Source organism: Aspergillus lucknowensis, assembly GCF_044049455.1.
Source record: "Aspergillus lucknowensis strain CBS 449.75 chromosome Unknown BJX67scaffold_13, whole genome shotgun sequence".
Classification (NCBI taxonomy): Eukaryota; Fungi; Ascomycota; class Eurotiomycetes; order Eurotiales; family Aspergillaceae; genus Aspergillus; species Aspergillus lucknowensis.
This window is the reverse complement of record NW_027263557.1, coordinates 104,343-116,308: the sequence shown is the minus strand read 5'-3', so window position 1 is coordinate 116,308 and position 11,966 is coordinate 104,343. Positions and strand designations below refer to the sequence as shown.

General features: G+C 50.9%; 4 protein-coding genes across 4 annotated transcripts; 2 read left to right on the top strand and 2 right to left on the bottom strand.

The window, feature by feature from the left end:
* Positions 1–427: 427 nt before the first annotated feature.
* Positions 428–1,022, bottom strand: BJX67DRAFT_42258 (uncharacterized protein). Its single transcript, XM_071034987.1, has 2 exons — positions 586–1,022; positions 428–528 (listed from the first exon to the last, which is right to left on the bottom strand). Exon 1 carries the CDS (start codon positions 877–879, stop codon positions 604–606), a length of 276 nt encoding a protein of 91 aa, XP_070887482.1. The 5' UTR covers positions 880–1,022; the 3' UTR covers positions 428–528; positions 586–603.
* Positions 1,023–1,507: 485 nt separating this feature from the next.
* Positions 1,508–1,920, top strand: BJX67DRAFT_42162 (uncharacterized protein). The gene has a single exon (XM_071034985.1). The coding sequence runs from the start codon at positions 1,591–1,593 to the stop codon at positions 1,807–1,809; it is 219 nt and encodes a 72-aa protein (XP_070887481.1). The 5' UTR covers positions 1,508–1,590; the 3' UTR covers positions 1,810–1,920.
* Positions 1,921–2,587: 667 nt separating this feature from the next.
* On the top strand, positions 2,588–4,594 carry BJX67DRAFT_42221 (DHHC family palmitoyltransferase). Its single transcript, XM_071034986.1, has 5 exons — positions 2,588–2,961; positions 3,014–3,518; positions 3,565–3,688; positions 3,740–3,780; positions 3,828–4,594. Exons 1-5 carry the CDS (start codon positions 2,850–2,852, stop codon positions 4,447–4,449), a joined length of 1,404 nt encoding a protein of 467 aa, XP_070887480.1. The 5' UTR covers positions 2,588–2,849; the 3' UTR covers positions 4,450–4,594.
* An 830-nt stretch (positions 4,595–5,424) lies between these two features.
* BJX67DRAFT_349635 (uncharacterized protein) lies at positions 5,425–10,479 on the bottom strand. Its single transcript, XM_071028768.1, has 4 exons — positions 9,497–10,479; positions 6,796–9,446; positions 6,503–6,743; positions 5,425–6,269 (listed from the first exon to the last, which is right to left on the bottom strand). Exons 1-4 carry the CDS (start codon positions 10,233–10,235, stop codon positions 6,070–6,072), a joined length of 3,831 nt encoding a protein of 1,276 aa, XP_070887479.1. The 5' UTR covers positions 10,236–10,479; the 3' UTR covers positions 5,425–6,069.
* Positions 10,480–11,966: the final 1,487 nt, after the last annotated feature.

Genomic DNA, 11,966 nt, shown 5'->3' with positions numbered 1-11,966 from the left:
CTTTTTTTTTTTTTTTTTTCTCTGGAGGTTCTCGAGATTCTCCTCCGGGAGGTGATCATGATGTTGCCTCGGTTTGCGGGCTTTGTGGCCGCCCATCTCGATGTCAATATACTCCATGGATAGTCCACATAGTCCACTTCGATAAAAATAGGCCGTGTATGATTGAAGATCCCGAAATCCCGACGAGGGGGAAAGTGTTATCTCGATGACAGAATGGAGCCAAAAACGCCGAAAATGCCCCCACTCCATAATGCGGTGTATCAACATGGCTAAGAAATCATGCCCGAGCAGTCCAGCTTGCTCACCCATTTCACGGCGTACCCAAACTCAAAGGTCAACGAAAATAGTATACAGCCCCATGCATGTGTATGAATCGCCCAAATCGATATGCCAAAACTCTCTGTAGTCGTCTAGAGATAGTCCCAAGAAAAGAAATGTTCATTCCCGCTGTATTTCATGCTTGTACTGGTGCCGCTCCAAGGATCGGAATCAATCGTCAATCAAGTTCCGCATAAACAACTCGTAAGACTACGCAAACGGGTCATTATTGGTTTCCTGGGACTTTGACGCTCTTGGGGTACTCACCTCAGAGCTGGTTCGCACTCACTTCACGAGAGTGCAATCAGGACAGCTGACGTGCTGGCAAATGACACAAACGGTCTGGTGGTGGTATACTTTCGGCCCGTCGCCGCATCCGCAGCAAATCCACAAAGTGGTGTCGCTGTAGTAGTTGCGTCTTCGAATAGCGCTGTGGCTGTAGGATCTGAGTTCGTGCCGAGAATGGGTGAGATATTGAAGGGGAGATGCGTTCATTTCAGATGAGCCGAAGAGGGGCTTGTTGTTTTCAAGAACTTCCGAAGGACAGGAGGCCGACGGCATGGTTTTATAGCAGCTGAGTGATGAGGTCAAGGCCTGGTTGAGTCGGCCTGTTGGTTGACTTAGAGCAGTGCCGCGTAACAGGGAGTAGTTTGTGGATGATACAAAGAATATGAGAGTTGATAAGTTGATAGTCGTGGAAGAGAGGGGGAGGACGATATTAATACCTGTTGGCAGTTTCCACGGGGTGAATCATTGCGTCGAGATCCTAGGCAGACCCCAGGCAATGGACACCCTCAGGGCTTTGCCTGAGCCACAGTGGGTTGTGCAGGCATCTTTGCCCTTGATCTATGGGTGGAGTCGAGGCTCGAGAAAAAGGAAGCAGTCTCATTCGCGCGCGACGGCTCTGCAGAATGATAATCGTTGACTCAATTGATTCCTCTTATTCCTTCCTGGTCAAGCTCAGACACCCCATGGTGTCAGTTGAGTCAACTTGTCGGAGGTGGACATCGCCAGGGCATCGACCGCTCTCCATGAGGCAGACAGGGCTTCGTCGAATCCGCCCACCGGTTTGCCCTGCACCAGGTTTCCGCTCTTGCTGGTCTTGAGTCCCAGACAGCAAGGGCGTTCTGTTTCATTTTAGTTGACTGTGTCACAGTCAGATTTGTATCTCCATATCATTTTCTTTTCTTTTTTCTTCTGTTTGGAGTTCCTTCTGGGCGTGTCTGCAGTCTGTCAGGGCTTGTGCTGCCTAAGGAACGTAGGCACCGCCCGATGCTCTGGATCCACTCTGGTCAATCGGACGGAGTGCCCTGTCCTTGCGTCTTTTGGACGACTGAAGGGAGTTCGACAGGAGTGGAGATATTTTTGAATCCGAATTTCTATGATTTGTGGTCTTCCTCAGATCATCTGCTCTTTCTTGTGAGGATGTTGACCAAGAAAGTTGTGGGCTGCGACTTCCGCTCTTTCTGCCATGTTTCCGCACTCTGCTGAGCCTCAGGTCAGACTGAGCAGGCACCACTCCTTGCTGCCTGGGTCACCTCATGACCTCCAAAAAAAAGCAATGGTAAAATAACCATCTCAAAACAAGACTTCGCCTTTTAAAGCGGTTTCTGCAGAGCTATGCTGGTTCTTTGTCCGATGATGAAGGATACCATGCGCCAATGGTGATCATCGGGGCTGTTGGTTATTACTTCGTACAATGCAGGCGCTTGTCAGACTCGGAAAGTCCCACTCCAACACCTGGTCCCAGGTCCCAAGTCCCAACTCTTCGGATCGCCTGTGTCAAGTGCCAAAATAATAATTAATGGATGCTCATATTGACTGTCGCCCGGGTTCTGCGCTTGTCGCCTCACTTCCCGACACAAGCCCCGTCCAAGCCTGGTTCCGTCCAACTCAAGGGAGACGCCCGAGTGCCCTGCGAGCACTGGAGTTTCCCGGAGGCCTGAGGGTGGATTCCATAGGTTGTGAGGTGCCAGTTCAACGAATCGAGAGGCAGAAAAATTCATGCCTATCTTGAGAGTTGACTCAAACAAAGAAGTCACGCAGCACGATTGACTTGGTGTCTTGCAGGATGCGGTTACTCTTGTTGATCCGGGGAAGCCCAAGTCGTCTTCACCCAGGTGTCGTGGTTTTGAAAATTTTCAAACAGCTTTCCGCTCCGTGACGCATCGTCACGATATGTCTTAAAGTTGCCATTGTCTAACTCCCGAGTCGCACTGCACTTTTCCCAAGGCTTCCTCGGCGGATGTGCCTTCTTTTCTCAGGAAGGAGCGGGCGGAGACGTATAATATCACGTGACTACTTGTTTTGCACTGTTTGTACATGTTTGTCACGTTTTATTACGGTGCAACCATCGTCATCGTCTTGGGCGACGTTTGATGCATGGCTTTCGTATGCGCACTCTGTACATAGAAGAACCTCTCCCACCTCGACTATGCATACATACAGGGTTATATGCTACAGTACCATCTCTCTGATGATCTGCCAACGCGGAGCCGCTCCCATATCCAGCGCCTTTCAGTCAACGTGAAATGGCCAGGCTACCAGAACGGCGGCTGAACCTCGCCGTGGCCCGCGCTATCCCTCTGGTACTTTTTGGGATTATCATATATGCTTGCTATGCTGTCACAAAAACTCTATGCAGTAAGTTCGTCGCATTTAGAACAAACCTTTTCACTGCTCACACTCCCACCAGTTGATTATTTGATTCGTCCGACCTCGGAGTATACCCGTCCCAGTCGCATTGGCACAGGCGCTGCAATACTTGCCGTATTCTATGTCTTGTTGTTATTCGTGATAATTACCTACCTCCGGTTACTGTACACTGTGGTGTGGAATCCCGATCTCTTACCCCGACCCTCCACCCAGGCGTCGGAGCGGGAAGACCCTCGATCGTTGACTCGGCATTCGCGTGAACACTCCCGAAAAAGGAGAAAGGCGCGTCGGAAGACAAAACTGGGTGAAGTGTCGGATAAACCTGAGGTTGATGTTGAGAGAGGACTCGAATATGGGGCGGGACCTATGATACCCGCGTGGGACACGGCTGGACTAGAGAACTTCTATAAGAAAGATGTTTTTGTGTGCCAACCAGATGGAAGGCCCATATATTGCTCGAAATGTTGCCACTATAAACCCGACAGAACGCATCATTGCCGAGAGGTAGACCGGTGCGTTCGGAAGATGGACCATTTCTGTCCGTGGTGAGTTTTACAGTTTCTGTGAGATGAATGTGTCTGACGTATCAAGGGTTGGTGGTGTAGTCTCCGAGCAGTCATTCAAGTTTTTCATTCAGTTTGTCTTCTACACTGCAGTGTTCTGTGCGTTTACCCTCATAGTGTGCGCAATATTTACCGCTGAGCTGAGGCGTGACGTGAGTCCCTAATCTCCTCGTATTTCTGAACTCTGCACTGACAAGCTGTAGACCGACGATGTTAATCCTCATTGGCTTATCGGAATTGGATTGTAAGGGTCCCTGATCATCATCGCACATGTTAACTAACTGCTTGTAGGAGCGGATTTTTTGGTATATTTACCTTTGGAATGACGCTCAGTTCCCTGCAACTAGCTGCGTTCAACCTGACAACGATTGAAAACCTTAGCCGTCGATCTGTCGTGTGGACCTTAGCCATACGTGTACCAAACCATGTGCTGTCTCGACTCCAACCGGGTTCGAGATGGGCTCCTACTTTTCGCACCATAACCTACCCGCTACCTCCAATCACATCGCCCCCTTTGCCTTCTCACCAAGATGCTGGAGAGGGTAAACCTCCACCCGCGCCCCCAACATTTCCGCCACCGCCTGTAAATGGTGAACAGCACGTCTTCGCCATACTCCAGACCCTCCCAGGTGAAAACCCGTTTGACCTCGGCAGCCCCCTCAAAAATCTCCAGCAGGTTCTTGGCTCCTCGATCACGGATTGGTTTCTTCCTCTCAAATACGGAAAGTGTGGAGATCATAGCACCCTAGAGAGTGAATTTGCACTCGGCCCAGTCGTGACCCGTCTCAAGAAAGAGGCAGGGTTGGAAACCGCCGCCTTATCATCACAAGGCAACGAGCAACCTCCGGTAGACGCACGACGCAAACGCAAGCGAAGACGAGGGAAACATCGGCGACGCGAATCAGAACCTTAGCTTCGGATCATTGGCTTGCTTTGGCTTATAGACCCTTTCTCCATTTTTCATGACAATCATGATCATCGTCCTTCTTGGAGCGCATAGCTAGAATTATCTTGAACGTCGTGATAACCTGCTTCTTTCCAGACACCCGCTCTGTTCTTATTAGCGACTCATTCTTCTCATATTCTAATTGGTATACTTGGATTGGACTGATTCCAGACTAATAAGACAAGGCTATTTGATGAGAAGCCTCTGCTGATCTTTTGCTCTCCATTCTCGACACCATTTCAACTTGACTGTGCTTCCTAATATCGTATATTCTTTCTCCAGATTTCAGTATGATAATAGTTACAGGCAGAGAATACAGCAAGTGGGACACTGCGCCTCATGATCGGGATTCCTTTGCAACTCGTCCAGTTTCAGTTAGCAAAGGGACGTAACCTGCAAGACCGGACATCCACCTGGGCACCTCGCCCTTGCCGAAGGAGCCAGGCGCCTGGACAACTGGGGACCCGTGGACTGGTCGAGACTTCCCTTCGTAGGGCTCCGTAAGCCCAGGCCCAAACGGGCAACTCCCTGAATAGGCCGGGGCCCGGGCGGGGCCCGGGGGTAAGGAGGGCACCTTGGCCCTGGGCGACGTCGGGGTTGAGCCCGGTACCGCCCTGCTGCCTTGCCCTGCCTGCGCACGCGACCTGGGCACCTCGGGCATTGCTATGTAGTTCTACAGGAGTCTGTGCTTGCCCCATTTATACCCTGTCTATGGCATTGAGTCACAATATCTTACGAAAATGCGTTCCTAGGCCGACCTCTTTGCCTCACTTCGAATACCTGGCGGTGCTGGCCCCGAAGTGGGGGCATGACCCTTTAGTGCCCTGTTTGGGGGGGGGGGGGCACTGCCTGCTCATGGGCTTCGTGGCCGTAAGGAATTTCGCCCCGATGTCTACTCGAGCACATGCTACAAACGATGGGAGAGCAAAGAGGAGACTTGAATGAGGACATATTATGTCGTATTGTAATTAAGTACTAAACTAGTCATGCCGTATGTATTCCGTAGAATCCGGAATCAATAAACTTGATGCTGTACAGTCCCCAACTCGTGAGAACTCCACGCTTTGGGAAATGCGATCTGTGCATGTCAATGCTGCTCAACCCAGCCTGTGAAAACCATGCTAGACGCCGTTGTGTTTCTTCTCTCTTTCTTTTTTTCTTCTCCGGTTTGGTACTTGTCCTTCAGTCTTTCCTGCTGTCATGGCGAACGAATCGTGACGTCCCTGGTAGTACAAAGGACAACCGAAACCTGGATCCGTCCCCAACTCCGCGCTGGTTGCTTGCATGCCAAACAACAATAGAGAATCGACGAAGTGTACAAGTAAAACGGGAAGGGACGGGGCGGGGGGTGGAAATTCTTTAGAAATGTGGGGTGTAAGATGTTGGGTATAATGATGAGTCAAAGGGAAGCAAGACTCCCTAAGTCGAGAGTTTATTGCGGAGAGCCAGCTTCACAAAAGAACTGTCTCATGCGGAGATGCGTCTGCCAGTGCAGGCTGTAGCTGCAGCTCACCTTGGTAGGAACCTGAGAGTGTCCTCACTTGAGGAAGTCGGACGTTGCGCAAGAGATTGTTGTTGTTGTTGTTGTTACAGCGCCAAGACCCGGGTTGGGTCTTGAAGAAAACGTCTACGATATGCAGCAATCTCTGCGGCCACGGTATTCATATCCTTCACCTTGTCACGCCGCATGTCGTTAATGGTCCCTTTTAGTCCGGCAACGTATTTGTCACACTCCTCGGGTGTTTTTCCCTCCCGAAGAGAACCCATTTGAACGAGAATCTTGTCATCTGCCAATGTTAATAATTCTGTGTGTCAGCATTCGCACGCTCAGAACAGTGACGATGAACCAAAACGACGCAACTTCGGTACGGAAACGGAAAAGGAAAGGAGGCAGCGATAAGCTCAGTGAAGGATAGGAGGGAGAAAAAACGATGGCCGTATGGATGCTAGGGGACATGAGAGCCTTTCTTTCAGCCAGGGCAAGAATGGTTGTGTAGTTATTGTTCAGACGTCGACGCACCGCTGAGAGCCATATCCCGGAAATGTTGGTACTCGCAGGAACGGTCGTTGCAGACACCTCCCGAAGCTTCAAAGGGGCACATATATTTCAATGGGTCAATGTTGTGGCTATATGTGAGGGAGCGATAGCCGCCGGAAACATTGTTACTGTATTTTGGGTGGAAGCGATACGCCTTGAACAGCTTCAGTGGACTTGCGTAGGGTGAGAATATCCGTTGCGTGTCTTCAGGTCGTCGTGTGTTCTACGCGACAAGTCAGCGCGGAAAACAACGAGGAACTGAGGTTTTATCGCACATCCAAAATGTCGACCTGAGAAAAGTGGCTTGGTTGCTGAAAATCCAGTTCCTGGATTTTTCCAGTTAGCAGCTCACCAGCTTCTTGGGATGGGTCTTCTTGTGTTCCAGAAGTGTCCAAATTTGTGGCAGGGTCTGGGGAATCGGGACTAGGAGCGGGGGAGTAACTCGAATTCGAACCGAAGCTGGGGGATCTTTCCGGCTCCGGGGGTTCGTAGGCCTCTGAGACAGAAGACTCGCGAGACGCAAGGCGGTTCTGAGTTCCTGCTGCAAGAGTTTCACCAGCACCGCGTACCGTATCAGATTTGGATGGGGAATTAGTAGACAGGAGTGTGCGTGAGAGCTGAACCTCTGTACTCAACCCGTTTTGGGTTTCTGGGGAGGTGGTTGTCATTACGTTCACAACTGTAGTCTGAGCCCGCTCGGGCTCCTGCGCATCAGGAATCTCTTCATTCACCAAAGCTGAGCTGCTGCTCGAGCTATCCGTAGACTCATCCATTGCAGAACTAGAGCCCTCGGACATTGAAGTATCTGAAGGCTCGTTTTCCGGTCCATTTAAGGACCCATTACCTTCCGCGTTAGGGACATCCGATGAAGCTGCAGTAGACAGCGTTTCCTGGATTGCTGGTAGGGTGGTTGGGAGAAGAGCAGTATCTCCTTGAACTTGCTCATCGGTTCCAGATACGTCTGGGGTGAGAAGATCATTCTCATCAGAGGTTTCCTTTCCGTAGCCCGAAGCTATATCGTAAGAGTCGTAAGTTGCGGTGTCCGAGTGTAGTAGTGCTGGGATCGATAATCTTCGAATCATACCTTGAACAGCTTCGACGGGCAATTCTTCCTTCGCTTCCAGTCTAATCAATTCCATATTCAATTGATTAAGCGACAGCCCATTCAGCTCCGACTTAAGAGCGCTGAGCTCTTCTAGTAGCTGTCGTCGACCTGCCTTTCCTTTCTCAAGCTCTGACAATACCTTTTCTTCTTCACGTTTGAAGTCGCTAAGTCTCGCTTCAGATTTTTGTATTTCTTCGTCCAAAGAAGGAACACCAGCTTCTATCTCCTGAATCCGCAAAATCTTGGACTTCATTTTCCTCAAACTATTAGCATCCAAAGGTGCTAAGGCATTTTCTAGGGTGCCGTCTGTGGTGTTAGACAGTGCTGGTAGGGGCATCGAGGGTACGCTAACGAGCTCTGGGGGTGAGATGTCGGAATTACGAGGAGACTGAGTGCGACTTGCTAATCTTGCCTTCTTCCGCTGTTCGAGTTCGGCAATTCTTCGATGCATCGCTTGGATTTCAAGATCCTTTTTTCTTAGATCTTCATGTTCGCTACTTCGGAAATTATTGGGTGTTGATGAGGTAGAAAAACTTTGACTCTGGGACCTTGCTGGCTGGTGGGGAAGGCCGTCAACCGGCGGTAGAGATAGGACATCTGCAGCCGAAGAGGTAGCACCCGTTGCAAGGTCCCTAGTGGTATTTTCAGCTTGCATGGCACCGTTTTCATCATCGCCATAGAATTCATCATCGCTGATGTCGATAACAAGCTTCTCTGGGGGAGTATAGCTCGTGCCGTTGCTGAAAGTCCTTTTCGGTAGAGGAATCGGATCGTCGAAGTCCGACGCACGAGGGCGTTTACGTTGGCTAGCACGGGGTTGAGGTGTCGAATCCTGTAAGAGCTCTTGAACGGAAGTATTCTGAACACCATTCGCCGCTTCCCGAGTTTGTTCAGCCATGAATAGACCAGGAATACGGTCGAGAGGCGTGGCCTCTGGCACGGGAGGGCGTTCAGGTAGGGGATGCTGGACGACAGCAAGACCTGCCGCCTGCAGTGATACTTGGGGTTGTGGCTGTTCCTTTTCTAGAACCTGACTGTCGGATTGTATTTTCTGCTGGCGTTTCATGAGGCCCTGCTTTTTCAACTGCTCTATACGTTGCCTCGCAAGTTCAGTTTGTGCCTTGTTCTTTTCTTTCACGCGGGATTCTCGTTCTCTCGAAGACGGGTCTTGCGGCGGGGCGGATGCTGCTGGCTTCTCACCTACAGCGGATAGGCTTGGAGTTGACGCGGCCTGGGGAGTATCCGTTTGAGATGGGACAGAGACCGGGGATTTCTTGGCAGCTTTGGCGGCAAGCATTCGCGCAATGACCTCCTTCCTTTCCATTGGTTTAGCCGCTTTGGCTTGAGAGGCCTGAACGAGGGTGGGGCTAGGGCCGGTGAGTGCAGGCTTTTGCATAGTATTTGTTTGGACCTCAAGCTCTTGGGCAAGCTGCTTTGAATGGCCATCAGAGACCGACGAACCCGGTATGGAGGGGTCGTCCTCGTGAGGGAGGGCTCCAGAGTTGAGACCAATTGACGGAGTGGTTGGTATCCTGATGCCGATTTCCTCATATAGTTGTCTCAGTATCATGGGATTGATACCTTCGCTCACAAGTTCGCTGAAGCGGATATTATGTGGTGCCAAACTAAGGAGGGCGCCTTGTGCTTGGACTCGCAGTGGAGCGAGGGACTTGCCGGCGCTGGGAGGAACGTCCAATCCAGCAGGGGGAGAAAGAGGGGCCGCCAAAGCGTCAAAGCCGTTACGAGGATGTCTCGAAGCTTTAAGGAAAGATTTCGAAGTGAAAGGCGCTTCCGCGTTCGCCGCCATTGAGGGATTATAAGCTGTGAGTTGTTAGTACACTGAGAGTCAGGATGGGCCTAAACAGACATACGGGATCCGCTATCCCTAGTTGAGGGGTGGGGTTCAGGCGACGCCTCGCCTTCTTCGAGTTCTGAAGACGATGATGCACGATAGCTTGTAAAATCGGTGTTGGAGTTGTGAGGTTTCCTGTCACCCAACCCACGTAAAGCCTTGAGTTGGGCTTGTTCAGTTGGTTTTCCGTGATCTCTTGCATTGCTCGTAATATGGGATTCCTGGCTATGAGAAGTATCACCTGGCGCAGGGTATGTTACTGATCCAGGGGTATGATGCGTCTTCGCTGTTATAGATCGCTCGGTATCCGTCAGTTCACCTTCCTCTCGGTCCGGATTGTGTTGTGAGCTGATGGTAGTCATAGGTCGCGAGTCTGGTGCGTTCGAATGTTCGGGTAGGACATCGTTCGTTGAGAGTCCGCTGGTAGGCAAATTAGGAGGCTCCAGCGGTAACGGCATCCCATGATATCCCATGTTTGACATGTACGGATAATGGGAAGGAGCCGCTGGAGGAGGGAAGGCGCTGGGCAAAGCAAGCGGATGCGGTAAGGAGCCAAGGGTGCCCGGCCCTCCGAAACCTGGAATATTTGCATTTGCGTTGAAACTTTCGAGATTGTGAGAGTTTTGAGGAGCTGAGGGAGGGTTTTGTTGATATTGCATGTTATGAGGTATAGAGGTTGAAGGATGCGATGCCCATTGCTGCGTATAATTCGGATGGCCCCAGGAGGGGATTGGTGGAGGAATAGGATGGTCTGACATATTCAATATCTGCGCGCTTCAGTATCACATATCTCTGCGATGAACCCGCCAAGTGTACGAACGTCCGAAGACATCGCCTCAATCGAAGGAGAATGAGGCAAACGGGGTATGAAGGCTGGAATCCACAGCTTCCACGGCCCCGACTTAAAGCCAGCTGACAGTAGGGAGAATGCGAAGCCCCATTCCTTGGGGCACTTGAGACGAAAGGAATCAGAAAAGGCCAACGAGCCGGATGACGGACTGATGGCGCGTGAAGCCCCGAAGAAGAGAAATGATCAGGTTTGGTGTCGCTGGTTGCACGTGATGAGAAGGCTCCATAAAAGGCCTAGTGGATCGGCAAATAGAAGCCTGAGAAATCAGGAATGCAGCGCCAGCACCGATGTAAACAAACATAGCCGGGCCAACGGTGGGGTTTTGGAACGCTTCGACCAACAAGCAAACCAGGATTGCTGGGATTCACGGTCCTCTGGACGTTGACAACTGGGCGAGCTGATGCATTGCTGCACCTGCGTCACTTCCCACGTCGAACCCAAGCTCCTGTCAACACTTTGCCTTCTTAATTTCACGCATCGTATGAGTTGGACGTTGTGCCCTGCTGCTCTCACTTGAGCCTTTCTCGATCTTCCACCTATCTTCTTTCAGCTCTTTGCACAAGAAGAATGACCCATAAATTATATTGTCAACAATAATGCTTTCTTCTCAGCTTAATGGCTCGCCGAAGCGTGCGAATCCTTTCGGTCGTGCATCCCCTTCGCCCTCCCCATCCTCAAGTCCGCAGACGAGGGCGCGGCCAAAGTCAGCTATTGTACCGTCGCCCGGAAAGTTCGAGGAAGCAAAAGGTCATTTCCGGAACTCTTCCTCCATCTCGAATTCCTCCCTGACTCCCTTCTCCCGTAACCTAAACCGCCAGCGGTCAAACTCTGTCAGGAATGACGTTGCGTCCGGCACATTTGCGCCGGAATTCATCAAATCGGAGGACCTACGCCATGGTGCCGACCAAATTCGAGGCCAGGAAGGTGACAATGACTTCTCTGGGAACAAATACGTCTGGTTACGGGACCCGGAGAGAGCTTTCATCAAGGGGCTTATTCTAGAAGAAAAAGCGGGAGGGCGATTTCTAGTGCAAACCGACGATGGGCAGGTAGGAGTGAAGCCCATTCACTATGTCATGCATGTGTTGACGATATAAAAGCAACGAGAAGTCGATGTCGATCAAGTTGACAGAGTCAATCCGGCGAAGTTCGACAAAGCGGATGACATGGCGGAACTTACACACTTGAACGAGGCCTCCGTGGTGCATAATCTTCATACACGCTACCAGGCAGATCTAATATATGTAAGGCCGTGAAACTGAATTGCGCACAGACGCGAATTGACTAACAGTGCCGCCTTTAGACCTACTCCGGATTGTTCTTAGTCACAATCAATCCCTATTGTCCACTGCCTATCTACTCGAACGAGTATATCAAGATGTACAAGGGACGCAGTCGGGAAGAGACTCGACCGCATATTTTCGCAATGGCCGACGAAGCTTTCCGCAACCTGGTAGAGGAAGGTGAGAACCAGAGTATCCTTGTGACGTAAGGTGCCCGCGACATTGTGGTATGTTAAGATGTTCTAACGATAGAATAGAGGAGAATCCGGAGCGGGCAAAACAGAAAATACGAAAAAGGTCATACAGTACCTGGCAGCTGTTGCAACATCGGATAGCATGTTCACTCGCTCTGGTGC